Source organism: Strix aluco, chromosome 6 (assembly GCF_031877795.1).
Source record: "Strix aluco isolate bStrAlu1 chromosome 6, bStrAlu1.hap1, whole genome shotgun sequence".
Lineage (NCBI taxonomy): Eukaryota > Metazoa > Chordata > Aves > Strigiformes > Strigidae > Strix > Strix aluco.
The window spans coordinates 9,284,979-9,299,443 of record NC_133936.1 but is presented as its reverse complement, the minus strand read 5'-3'; the positions used below and the strand labels follow the sequence as shown (position 1 = coordinate 9,299,443).

The 14,465-nt window shown below is 42.6% G+C and overlaps 1 protein-coding gene across 3 annotated transcripts in view; it reads right to left on the bottom strand.

Annotated features, from left to right (window-relative positions):
- ACTR3 (actin related protein 3) overlaps positions 1-5,351 on the bottom strand; it is a 31,391-nt gene extending 26,040 nt beyond the window's left edge. Inside the window, exon 1 of one of the 3 annotated variants that reach the window (XM_074828625.1) lies at positions 5,164-5,351. In XM_074828625.1, coding sequence (XP_074684726.1) covers positions 5,164-5,207 — 44 coding nt within the window. In that variant the 5' untranslated portion in view covers positions 5,208-5,351. Of the gene's footprint in view, positions 1-201; positions 253-2,274; positions 2,416-5,163 lie in introns of those variants that run through there. The other 2 variants (XM_074828627.1, XM_074828626.1) reach the window with 2 other exon arrangements.
- Between the last annotated feature and the right edge of the window lie 9,114 nt (positions 5,352-14,465).

The following is a 14,465-nucleotide window of genomic DNA, read 5'->3' as shown; positions in this document are numbered from 1 at the left end:
ATGACAAGATATCCAATCGAAATACTAACTGCAAGAACATCAGAGTGCTGAAATACTCACACTAGATAGAAGTTATGATTTGAAAAAAATTTGTGGAAATAAGCCATGTCTGGAACATTAGGAAAGAAACATCATTTCAAGGTCTAGTATAAGATACTAAAAAAAGTTGCAAACAAAATACAGGCTGTTACTTCCCCTTACCTTGTTTTTATAGAACTGGATTTCTCATCTCGCATATCTTTGCTGTCTATTGAAGATTATCAGCTTTTCATGGATCTTGTACTCATTTACACTACCAGGTCAAAACCCAGAAAAGAAACAAAACAATGTAATCCTGTCATAACTTCTCACATTGGAAGACACTCAACCCATAAATACTTTACTTAAGAGCATGAAGCTATACAGGTGTTGCATGAAGATTAACCTAAGTAGGGTTTGTAGAGAAGTCCCCCAATGCAAAGCTCACTCCACTGTGCATACTACCTGAGCACCAGCCAACTTCAGCTTCTCTGAGGTTTCATGTGCCCAAGCCTATGCTTCATTTACAGCAGAACTGGTTACTGAAATTGAGCAGCCAAGAAACTCTCAGATATATATCACTGTTCCAAAGAACAGCTTGCAACTTCACCTCGAGAAAGCTTGAAAAATTGAGGCTGCTTAGGATTTCCAGATTCTCAGCTCAGAGTGAACCCAGACTGCCGTGAGGTGTTGAGGGACTCTTGTGCTCCCATCACAAACAGCAAGTCTTTCTCCAGACAACTCTGAAACCTTTAATTCTCCCCCAGTATTCAGGAAAGAAGAAGGAAAAGAAACCTAAACACACCCGTTTTTGTAACCTGTGTAAGGGAAGTGAAAAAGAGGCCTAGCCTGGCATATGAGAAGAGATAAGAAAGCAAGATGCAAAACAGCATTTTTTTTTTTTTCTCTCCACACAATCACATAACCAGTTTACGCAAGAGAAGGCTAACCAACATACATGACCCTACCAACAAAACACTCTGGGGTACATTTGAGAAGCTAATCACCAGTGACACTCAAGTATTGAATGGATCCACCCAACAGCCACATAAAAATCACACACGTGCCTATAGAAAACAGAAAGTTTAGGTATAGAAAGTACATAATATTTTCTTTAAATCACTTTCATTGCTAAAATTAAGTTTCCATTTTGGAACTGCAGCAGGTTACACAGCCACTCACTTCAGCTCAGCTGAAGAGCCATTAATTTGAATACTTGCAATTATCTGTCATCTCAAATGAGCTAATTCAGTGTTATACAAGTTTATACCAAGGGGGGGAAAAAAAAAGCATTCACACAGAAAGACACAGATAAAATCTACTTGTCAACCTAATCAAGCTAAATTCTGAAGTGGCATAGGAAGAGCTTTTAATCATGACTTGCAGGCTGTGTTGTGTTCGCCTGTAGAACGCGCAGCAAGAACTATTCAAATACCCAAAAGGCACAGAGCAAAAGACTGCAGCCTACTGAGATTAAAAATGAGTAACAGCCTTTTTCTTTCTTTGGTGTGTTGTTCATATACTTTATGGAAATAATTCCATGTTGGGTTTTTTTTTTTTTGTATTTTTAATTTAAAATGCATGTAATCCTTCGATACGCCACAGTCTGAAGGAAGTCTCATTCACAGCACACACACTAAGTTAGTGACCACCATAAAAATCTACCAATGTTTGAAGGACATGAAGAGAACAGCACACAGGTGCTGCTTCATAGCTCATTGTTGAGGGACACAGCATTCACATTTTGTGGAAAGAAGGGAAAGAAAGGGGCTCACAGCAGCCAAGTGAAATCAAGTCCAGTATTAACATGGACAACGAGTCCCTGACAATAAGGTCCACAATGTTGTTTTATAGATTTCCCAACAAAACAAGAAGATACTTAAAACTAAACCAGACAATGCTATCAATTAAAGAAAGAAATAATCCTGGTTTTAACAATTGTGTTAAACTGAACTCTTCAGATTTTTCATTTCCATGCCTGTAACTTTACTGTATAATTCAGAGGACACTACTTCAGCCAAGTAGCTTTTTAAAACCACAATTAAGTATTTACCTGCTCTTACCAGGTATCACTTACCTTATTTTCTAGATATCAGGTTTGCTTAAGCAAAGAATGCAAATTTCAAGATAACAAATGTAACACTGGAACAATTTGTGCTGCACCCATGATCTGATTGCCATGTCACTGACTTCACCCATTTGCCAGCTCCAGCTGTATAACGTGTACTTGGATGTTCCCTAAAAAGTTTGACTAACCTGTTAAAGTCTCAAACGACAGGGATCACATGATCTCCCCAACCTCTTCTGTGCTTTGGTCTCTTTGTGCTTTGAAAGGGGTTTTTAAAATCTGTCTAATCTGTGCAGGCTGATGCTGAAAAGCACAACTCTGGCACCCCTCTCATCCATCTCCTTCCCCTCGATCTTAGCTGGCAAAAATGAACACACACACAAAAGAAAAAAAACACTCGGATCAACAAACCGAACCTGTGGCTACACGCACAAGACATGTAGGAAGACACCCTTAATATCTCTCCTATGTTGCCCTTTTGCCGATAAAGGTAAATTCTCCTTGGACTGTAAATTACTTACTGGAAAATTTGTGGCCTTTTAAAGCCTTGCCTGTTCTAACCAAGGCAGTTCCTTTCAACCTTTCTGCTTTGGTCATATTTTCAAAACCTCTTTCTTTTCCTGTTTTTAGGGGCTATCTTTGTCTGCTTGCTTTCGTTTTGGTAGACACAACAGTACCCTAGGTGAGATCCCAACTGATATGCACAGAACACAAGGCTGACATAATTTATGTGTCGTGTTCTCACTTACACACACAAAATGAGACAGGCTGGGAGGGCTGCATGAATTAAAAAAAAAAATCTACAAGCATGATTATGCTATCACATCCCACTGCTCTACTACCTACCTGTTCCTTGTTTTCTCAAGTATTAGATTTATCCTTTGTAAATTCTCCACTTTATACCTTTGTCTACTGAAATTAATGAATTCCAACAGCCACAAAGCTCTGTGACGCTTCCAATGCTAGAAATTTTCCCCCCAGTTTCCTGAAACAGAACTTCAGAGAACAACCACCTTGGACTACAAAGCACACCAGAAAGGAAAAGCCTGGAAGGCAGAATAGGTTGGGCTGCATTAAAAAAATATACAGGCGCACAATAAAACAGTATCTCGGAGAGATCTCTGAAGACTGGGGGGAAATAAATAAATAAGACAGGAGTGAGACTTGGTTAACTTCATATTCAAGAATGTTACAGAGCATGCCCCATGCACCGACATTGATTAATGAAGTACTTACACACAAATCTTCCCCAAGAACATTTGTTTTAACACTCGGGTCCCTTGCTATACCTCTCCCATTAAAAAGACAAAGTCATTTCTTATGCAGCTATATGCTAGCATGCTGTTCCTGCCTGGCATCACCAAAAGCTCTAAGTGAATCTCTCTACTCCAGTGGCCACAACCTATATTTTGCAAACCATAAAAACATAATTACTGACTTTAATGGGACTACCTGCAATGCACAAACATGCGGGATGGAAAAAAGCCTTCAGTGGCATGCAGCAGAGTATATTACCGATCCTTTGCTTTGAAAGATAAACAGTGCATGTACCCATCATGTTAAACTCACATACACTTCCATTACACCCAGCTACACACTCTCATTCCTGCTGTGCTAACCATCTGTCATCCCACAAAATTCAAGGTTTTAGTTCTTGCTCTAACTACAGGTATGACTTCTTCATACAACTTTTAAACATGCAGACATTATAGACACATATATACCTGCTCTTCTTAAAGGCCGATTTATTAATGTCCTACACCAAACAGATTCTCTTGAAGGGAAGATGAGTACATGCTTTCAAAAAACAAGTGCCTGGATTTCAAAAGAACATTCCCTTTCAAAGTACTGTAACTATTTGTACCTACACAGCAGTCACTGAAAAATTTGACTATTTTTAGCAAGATGGATGAGAAGCAAAAGAGTAAGACGAGTTAAAGAATCAGCATGCCATCGGTGCTAATTAAGGAGGAAGAGCCTTGAAAATACACCAATACTTTCCAGTAAAAGCCTGATGCATAACGCCTAATATGAAATATTTCATCTTTAAAATTACACTGCAGACGGCAGGTCACAGAGTGGTTTTCACACCCTGAGCACGCTCCTGCAAGGGGTACCACATAACTCTTCCAGGTCGGCTTCCTACTGACACCTCTAAGGGCTTGTTCCCCAACCCAAAGCCTCCAGGAGCCATGCCACGGCGGAAAAGGGACTCTGAATCCCGAGGGCCTTCTCCCGAATCGCTTTTTATGCTATGTATCTCTGACACCACATTCTCTTCATCGTCTGGTAGCTGCCAAATAAAAAGAAGAGTTTCTAAAACGGATTTGGTTCAGGTTTGACACTGAAAACTGCCTTATAAGGTATAAAAGCCCGAAAGCAGGAAGAGGCTTTGACAAAACTAAGGAAGTTCCTCTGCGCTTGCTCGATGGAGGGGGAGGGGTTTTTTTCTTCCACAGAGAGAAGTAACACAGAATAAATGACATTATCCACACATTTAAAAAAATTAAATCCCTAGGAGCCCCCAGACGGCACCCGACAGAGCGGTGACTCCTCTAAACGAGGGCATTCCAGGGGCCCGCAGGCAGCCGCAGGATCGCCCTCCCCGCCCGCCACCCCCGGCTCCGGCAGCCGCACAGGGTCCCCCGCACCCCGGCAGGCACCGGCCGAGGAGCCGAAGGCGGCTGCTCCCGGCGGCCCCAGCCAGCCCGAGGGCGAGCGGGGAGAGCGGGGAGAGCGACCAGCGCGGCCCCGGTGCGACCCGGCTGCCGGAGGCGCGGACTGACGGCGGGGGAGCGGGGCCGCGCCGGGACACCCCTCCCCACCGGGCGGCCGCGGAGGGCCCGACGGGGAGAACGAGGGGAGGGGGGGAGAAAGGAAGGCGGCCGGCTGCTCCCCCCCACCCCACCCTACCCTACCCCGGCCCTCCCGCTACCGGCACCGCGGCGACCCGAGGCGCGGCCGCCCGGCCCCGGCGCGGGCAGCGCGACCCCCGCCGCCATCTGCAGCGGCGGAACCCGCCCGGCCCCGCCCCGGGCAGCCCCGAGCTGTCAGCGGCCGCGCCGGCCGTCGCTCACCCCGTGCCGCAGTCCACCACACAGGCCGGAAGCCGCCCTGCCATGCTGCTCGGTAGCGGCGGTGCTGGGGACGGCGGGCAGCCCTGGGCGCGCTCCGGCGGGGCTCGGCGGGGCTGGGCTGGGCGCGGGGAGTGAGGGCACTTCCGCAAGGCGGGCGCTCCCTCCCCCGCCCGCTCGCAGGCACGGCCCGGCGAGCCCAAGATGGCTGACCCGCCCCTCCCTGCGCGCGGCGGCGAGGGCGGGCGCGACAACCCCAGCCCTCGATGACGACCGATCTCGCGGACTCGCCCCGGCGAGGCGCTGCGAAGTGGAGCGGGCGGGTGTGTTTTTTATCCAGTCCCCTCCGCCCCGGCAGCCGCCGGCATCCTCAGGGGCGGCGAGCAAGCGAGGCGGCTGAGAGTAATGTTTTAATGCTGAAACCCTGAGGGGAGACGGGGCGAGGGGTTGTGTGGTGTGAGGAGGGTGCTGAAAATGACAAGGGGACAACTTCCTGCAGGCCCAGCTGCTCCCCAGAAAAAGTGTCACCGAAGGGCAGCTGCAGGAGGCCACACTCCTCAGGGTGCTTTTGGCACTGCCAGACTCCAGCTGGGCTGGAAGGTATCAAATACCCGGCAGCACCGGCCCTGGGGAGCCCAGCCTCCCTGAAAACCTGATTCCCTGCAGCTGTGGTCAAAGGCAACTCTCAAGCCCCTCTCACCCCCAGACCTCCACAGCAGCACCAAACCCCTGCCTCATGCTCCCCGTCCCTTAAAATCCCGCAGCCCGAGGTTGGAGGGAGCGGTGCTGCCAGGCTGGCCAAGTAAGCAGCTTCTCCCAGACTCCCGCCAGCCTGCTCTGCCACCCGCCTGTCACCGGGCCGTGTTCCCACCTAACCGGAGCAAGCAAGCATGGCCCTGCCCGGCTCGGCCACCCCAGCACAGCGCTGATGGGATCGGTGGTGTCCATCGCTTCTTGGGTTTAGCCATAGACCCCTGCCCTCCTTTTGAAGGAGTTTTGGTCTCAAAGGGGGCAAGGGCGTGCACTGTTGGGGCTCTGGCGTTCAGGCAGACAAAATTTTAAAGATCTATTCAAGGGCTTGCTCTTTTCTTTCTCTTTCCACTTTTCGCTGCCCTTCAGGCTTTGAAGGACAGACTGCTGTGTCCACCAGGCCTTGCCTCACCTTGTACTGTAGCCACAGGCTATTTTTTGTTTGTTTTCAACGTATTTTAATGTTTTAACAGTTCTGGTATCTGGGGTTTCAGATATTTTCACTCCTTTGCTTGCTGCTACCTTGGCAGTGTGAGCCTCACGGTGTAATCCGATGTCATGCAGACAAATTTGGTATTCCAACAAAAGGAGTAATTGTCAGGGCTCAGCGTGCACTAATGGGCCTTAATGGCCCTAATCAGCCTCACCTAGGGCCTCCACCCCACACTCCCTGCCTAAGGGCACAGGAGACCCATTTAAGCTCAGCTCTGGGCCCTCACTTTTTGTTTGAGCTATGCTGTAGGTGTGTGTTGTCCTAGTCTTGCTTTCTGGCTCGATGTTAGATTTGCTATCTCCTTATAGACCTCCCTGGTTACCATCACTGGCCCTACTCCCCATCTGCAGACCAACATCCTGGCTTCATCCTGGACCTGTTTCACCGCCGTGAACTTGTCTGATGATCTGCACTCTTGGTTGAACCTGGCTACTATCTTTGGGTCTGCCCTTCTCACCTCAACCGTGCACTGTGGGTCTGTGTCCAGGCTGGTGAGTCCCCAGTTTTGCTGGCTCTTAACTGCAGGTGGTTCCACGTCCCTAAGGGAGCCACCAGCCCTCAATGTATCCTCACAGTGGTCTTGCTTGCTTCTTCAGGCATTGGTCCTCCTCACTTAGTTTAAGCTATCTCTAATTAATAGGCTCATTCCCTGAGTTCACTGTAGAGTTACATAAGAATCAGTGCCAATACAAAGGAAGGGCTAGGTACATGCCCTTCAGGTTGTGACAGGAGGGAACAAAAATAGCCCTTTTTTTGTAGCAGCAGCTAGACAGTTCAGTTGTGAAGTTCGAGCCACCATCTGGCTTCTGTGGGCTGCCAGATCTTCCTGAGGAACACAAGCAAGGAAAGGAGATACTGAGAATATTAACATTTTTACTTTAACGTCAAAGCAAATTATGAAGAGAACATTATGAGACAGTTTACAGATAATGAAAAGGATTTCAGCAGGACATTGGGGAGCCTGTGAGCTATGCTGTGCTAAAATATGAAAGTTAATACCTCTAAAAGCTTTTCAGAGAAAGTGCAGATAGCCCTTCTTTAATGCACATGCCTGTGTCTGTGCACAGGTATATATTTACCTAAAATAAATACAGTTAGTAATTTTTTTCGCTTTTCTCTTGGTTTTATTATCTGGTATTGAGGGTTATACATGCAGCAGGTTCAACTGCTGCCTCTGGCAGATGGAGTCCTGGAATGAGAGAGCAGCTTAGCACGCCAGTTGCAGGAGTTTAAGTAACCCCCCAGAGGAACGTGAGACAAGGGCCAAAAAAACTGTGGCATGCAGAAAGTGTGGAGCTGGCAGGTCTTGTCCTGGCTATACAGCTCATAGAGCCAGCACAGAGGAGATCAGCACCACTGAGTTAGTATGCCCAGCTGAGGTGAGTATTTGAACAGTGCAGCCGTTAGTGTACCATAGCTGACTGTTCTTTATTACTTAATATTTTCAAATAATGCTCCTGATTAGTCTAGCTAAGCTTTAATAGCAAAGTCAAAAGACAGATAGTAGAACTGCTATAAAAGTATGCTGATGACTTTTTGCTAACAGAAGCATCATTTCACTATAAAACATTAAAACACAACCACAAGCACTTACTGTAATGCACTCTACAGAAAATATCCCATAGCTGGATTTATTTTTTTCTTCCTTTTGAGTACAAGAGTCTTCTGCGAAATGGTAGGACACTGAGCAGGGAAAAAAAAATACTGCGGTTCATATGGAAAGGGAAACAAATCTGTTAAGTAACTCCATCACGATCTCTTGCTATCAGTTTGTGTTCTTCCTGAGTCTGCGTTAAGAATGACATTGAAAAAGAGCAGTGCTGATGCATTTTGTTTTACTGAATTACAGTGGGATTTACATCTGAGGGCTAAAAAGCATAAGATTTCTCTCAATATCAAGGTGCCAAGTCAATCATAGTTGTGCAAGGGAAGGAGTTGAAAGACTGAACTCCCTGGCCATAAGATCTCATGTTGCATTTTATTGGTCTTGCCAGCTGCAGTTCTTCAGGTGGCGGTGGACCCAGGCACCAGTCCAACAAAATAAAGATGCAAGATTTCTCTTCAAGCAATATTATCTTGTGTTATTGTACCATAAACACAAGTTTGGTGTATTACTCATCAAAATTCAAATAGATCTATCTAAATGTCAATACTGCTTCCTCTATAGACCCTTTGTAGTTTTGTGCATTGGCATCTAGACTATCTTGGTGGATATTTTTAGCATGGAAGTCTTGTGCTCAAATTACAAAATTGAGCTTATAAAGCTAAAATTCAGCTAGATCCAGCAGGATTGCAGTGCTGACTGATATATTTCAAATCTTTCTTGCATTGAAATGTTTTCGAACCCTTACCTATTTCTTCAGTACAGGAGCAGTAGGAAAAGCCTACTGTCTGTTTTCGTGGTGTAATTTTCTGAATCTTTTCATCCTCATTTGGCCAGAAGTCAGTTCCAAACTTACACAGAGCCTTTCATTGTTTCAGGGTGTACCAGAAATCAAATTTTTGATATGTAGAGGCAATGTCTTAGTATGTTCTCAATCTTACCAATGGGAGTGAATATATCCCTAAATTACCTTTATCTGGTATCATCCTATACAGCACACATAATCCAGCAGTATCATCATTCTATGATGCATCACAGTCCAGCTTTTATAAGCACACTTGGGTTGCAGGTGATCTTTTCCTGAATACCCATGATAACAGAAGTAATTACCATTGCAGAGCATCCTCCTTCTGTTGGTGTCTGCCTCCAGGCAGTTTACAATGTAAATATAAAGCAAGAGAATGCAGATGAATACAAATGCATAAGGAATAAGAAGATAAAAGTTTAGAAGGAAAGTATTTCTATTAGTCCACAAGTAAACACAGAAGCACTCTAACAGTTTGATTCGGATGGAGGGAATTTTCAGACAACTTTCCACCATTTTTATATGAATAAGAGTCTAGGAGCTCCAAACTTTTCCATGATGCAGGTATGATTTACTAGCTCCAGCAATATCACATAATAAAATTTCACAAGTCCTTCAGCCTGAAGAAGTGCATACCTAGACAAAAGCATTACAAATCACTTGCTAAGCTATATGGGAAGCTTTTCAGCATCCTGCTCATTCTGGATCATTTTCATGCAGTTAATGGCCTGCCCTTGAGCATACAGAAAGAACAACTCTGTGAATCCGTATATAGATCAAGGCCTCAGAAGCACCAGTAAAGTGCAAGAAACAAGAAGAAACAAAAGGAAGTAAAAGTTTCAGGAGTGAAGGGATTTTGGAAATGCCCAGGAAGGCTGAGAATCTGAGCTTGCCCAGGTCAGCATGTTGCCATTTAGATTGGTATAAACTGAATTTAAAAGGCAGGTTAATATCCAGTACATCACATTGAACATCGCTTAAGTCCAGGTAAAGCTGACAATAAAAGCTAGAGAAACATCCAAGGAAAATCAGGTCTAGATTATCAATTAGACAATACTCACTTTATTGTAAGTATTATAAAGTACATTGGTTAATAATTTATCCATCATGTTCTAAGTATTTTAATATAAATGTTTTACCAATAGTTGGTGGAATACTACAGAGAGCTAAACAAGAAAACATTTTATCCACCCTGATATATGATGTATGTAGATTTCTTCCAGGAAGGGCCACAAGCAAAATTATAGTGTTATTGGTTGATTTTGGCATAGCTATAGCAACAGCCATATGGGAGGCATGTAATTTCATGGAGCTGCACGTGGTGAAGTCATGGCAAATTACCAGGATCTCATTTGATGTGGCTACTCTCCAAGAGTTCTTAGATCAACTAAAACCATTAACTTTCAAAATATAATTAGTCCAACCATGGTTTTTTTTTCAAATAACAAATGGAAAAAAAAATGACTGTGATTCTTTGTACACTGAAACAAGGTATGAAAAGAGAGAGAGAAACTTATAAACTGTGGCTTGTTTATATCCGTGGACTATTACAATGATAACACCACTATTGCCCATTATATTTGCTAGAAATAACAGCAAAAAGTGTGTCAAAAGATAAACCTAGAAAATATAAACGAAGAATTTGACTGAAAATGTGATGACTTAAATAGGAACTTGATGTTCTGGGCAGAAGCAAAATCTGCAAAAGTCGTGCTGTCCAGAGAAACACTGCATTCCTATTTACAGCTTGCTTTTCCATTCAAAATTGTTTACCTGTATGCTGCTATTCTGTGCTATCTCATAACAAACACATCTTGTTCCTTTATAAAGCTTCTGTAAGTGAATTAGCAGAACAATGGCAGCAGGATTCCTACAACAGCAAAGCTGGACAACAAACCTCTGCCTTTGTGTTGTATCTGTACTGCACAGGCTCCACTCAGTCACACCTGGGAACCAAGTAATAGTAATACATACCTTGGCCACGATAAGAAATCTGTGCTTTCTCGTGTAACAGAAGCATTAGTGTGTGTTCTCAGTTGTACCTATTTACTTTCTTGGCTGGAACAAATGTGTATTGCTACCTTCCTCATATGACTTGTTATACACTTCAACAGAACTGAAAACCTAAATCGATCACAGCTGTAAGTCTCTGACCTGCCTTAGTGGTTGTACTTTAGGCATCAACTTTCATGTTCACCATGTCATGAGCCATTACTTTGAGTAAAACACATGATAACTTGCAAACATATGTAAAAACACAATTTTTAACTTAGTGGTCTTTTATTTTTTATTCAAAGATGTCATCCATGTGCTAAATCAAATCGGTATGTCACTAGTTTGCAATTTAGCAACCATGGCAGGTATCTGTAACCAATGAGGCTTCCAGCAGAGTACAGAAGCTCACCAGGGTAAAACCAAAAAAGCGGCAAGTGTAAGAGCTAGAAAAGTGTCAGATCATCAATGCTTAGAACAGAGGATCAAGATGATCCAAGTGGGTCATTTCACAAAAGTATTAGCATGAAGAGTCATAGAGCATGCAATGGCACCATGGATTTTTGAGCTATTCAAACATTTAAAACTGCAAACAACTGAATGTATGACCGGTAAACAAACTAGTTTCTGTTCTGAGACACTTGTCCAGACTTTAACAGATGTTTACCAACGTTTGAGAGGGTTTTGCTGCTAATATTTGACCTCCCATTCTAAATGGCTTTTCAAAACAGGACTGTTTAGAAACACTTGTATTACACCTTCTGGGTTTTTACCTTGTTTTGTGACTTGAAAAAAATATACTCTCTTCAATTGATCCAAACTGTTGACTCCTCAGATTAGCTTTTAGAAGACAATAGATGTTAAAGGCTACTATATCACAACTGTGGTCGTTGTGCCATGTTAATCCCATTGTACTTACTTCAGGATAATGCAGCAAGGAGAGGAGAACTAGAACTTGGAACTCACAGAGACAGATGTCATTCTCTGGACGCGGCAGTGTACTGCTTCAAAATGGTACCAGCCTTTCCAGTCAGCTGGGTATTATAGCATCCACAGTTCTGTTGGCAGAAGCATGAATAAGCACTCCCTAATTGTCTCCAGACAAAATGAGACATAACTAAAAATATCCTCTCAGATGGGTTAAATGATTTGGCTGCCTTCTTTCTAGCAGGGTAAGGAATGTTCTCTCTAGCAGAATAAGGAACATGCTCTCTTCAGCAGCGCTGGGGGATAGCAATGAACAGCTTGAGCAGTATCTTTTTCAATTATCACAGATAACTGGAGCCCAAGTTTCTTGTTAAGATGCATGATTTATTTAGAAACAATAATAGTCAAATTAGTCAACAGTGGAGACACTTAAAAAATACTGTGTTCCTTAATAAATAAATAAATACATAAATCTATTTCTAGTGACAATGCTGTATGCATAAAAAATGCAAACAATTTCAAAGCACTATTTCTGAATGCTGGGTACCTCCACACTAGGCTTATTCAGCCTGTTTAGTAATATATGTAGAAAGAAATTGTTAACTCATTTCTGTAAAGTTGGGGTTTCTTGCTTGTTCTGCTAAAAAACTGTAGGAAATTTTCCTGAAATAATACCTTAATGTATCATCAAAAAGTATAAAAACTGATTTGCAACTCTACAGTGCTGTGTCAGCCACTGTAAGGATTACATGGATGTCTTTAAAGAAGACCACAATCAATTTGTAAGAACGTGCTCTCCACATGTCTAGCACGAGAAGCATATCAAAACTAACAGAAACATTATATCCAAGCCTTTCACTCACTCTACTGCTTTGAAAAACTACTAAAAGCAAACACTGTGGCAAATGATGCTAATGGATACGTAAATTGGGCAAAATCTTATATCCAGACAGATTATATGAATTATGTTAGCCCTTATTGTAAGAATAAGGGCATTAAAATACCTACTTGGAGCACTACATGCCTTTTCAAGTTGGTGTGCCATCCTAACAAGCCAACCAACTTGACCTTTAAGGACAACATATTTTGAAACCTTAGTGTCTGAAAACAATGCACTGGCAAAGCCCAAAATCAGTAGCTCTGTCAGTGCAATTTCTCATCTGATAAACTTTCACTTTTGGTGGAGTTCAGGAGCGTCTGCATTGAGAAAACCATAGGTACTTGTTAACATTACAAGATGTGAAAATCAGAAACTTTCCCTCCTGTAGTTCCCCGCAGAATAATTTCCAGTTTAATCCATTTGCGTGCTCTATATATAGAACCTGTATATATACAGTACATCTCCCATGCTAATATTGTAAGAATCAATATGGAACATTTGTTCCTTTGCTTTAGGCCCTTCTTATGAGAATACCTGACTTATCTTGAATATTATGCAGGCCCAGCAAGGGATCAGTTAACTATTACCATATTGGGCAATACTGCAATTCACTTTGAATAGTACCTTATGTTGCAATGAGCCTCAGTGAATCATTGTGATTATTCATACAGGAAAGTGCAAAAGCACAAATATCAAAATCTGTTCTGTGTTGTCCTGAACATAACAGGGTCAGATTACATGCAATTGCAACTGTTTAGCCTTGTGCTGGGAAAACTGCCTGACTTGGCCTTTAGAAAGTCAGTTTTATGGAAATACATGGTTTAAGTAAAAATCACATTTGACTCTCTGTTGAGGCCTGTTTGGTTTTTTTAATTGCATCTCCAGACAGAGCAGGTACTCGTGCTCACACATGCATTTCTGTTAGCTATGGCATTCAAATGACTCTCTACTTGTCGACACGCGTGAAGGTTATGTGTGCAGTCCCCTCCTGCATATGATTTTTCTCAGTGGCATGGTAATTCTGTAATTTGGAACACTTCTGAAGGTTTACTTTCCATTTACTTTTTGTTTTGCTTGGATAGGCTTCCAAATGGTTTTTAAAATTGTCTTTTTTTAACAAATTATGATCACAGTTCATCTACTGAAAATAATTGAGTGATAGCAATTTAGTCATTTTCACTCTGGGAAAACCCCTTGCCAATTAAGATTCCTGTTGTCTTTTCTATTATAAATCAGCAAAGTAAAGAGAATGAAATAAGTGATGACAAGTTTCGCAAATGAGTTGTTTTACTAGTCTGTAGTCTTATTACCAGCTAATATTTGCAAGTAATGTTCAGTAGGAAGCAGAAAAAGCTCTCAATTCTAGTTCATTTTCTACAGCTATTAGGAGTAATGGTTGATAAAAAGCTACATTGCAAAAATATTTGTGGTTTTTGCTTCTAATACATCTGCAGCATAACATTTTTCCTGTAAGTACCAGTAGTTTTCATAGTAATCAGCATAAATTTCATTCAAAATAATACAGTTTTAAGCATGGAAGTTTCTTAGAACCTTATCATAAGGTAAAACAGTTAAGAAAACAGCTGTGTAACAGCTCAGCAAGGGTCAGAAGTAAAAAATGGTCTTAAATACACAAAAGAGGACTGAGAACAAAATGGAAATTGTAGCCATCACAATTTAACTCATGACGTAACCAAATTTTGATGTTTTAATTTCAGCATCTCAAGAATTGGATCGGGAGCAGGGGAAGGCAGTGAGGATCATCGAGCAATAGAACTGTTCCCTCAGTCACAAGTGGCTTCAAGCGAAGTGGGACTTAGGACACTTTAAAACTCAAATGGTGCAAAGAAGGTGA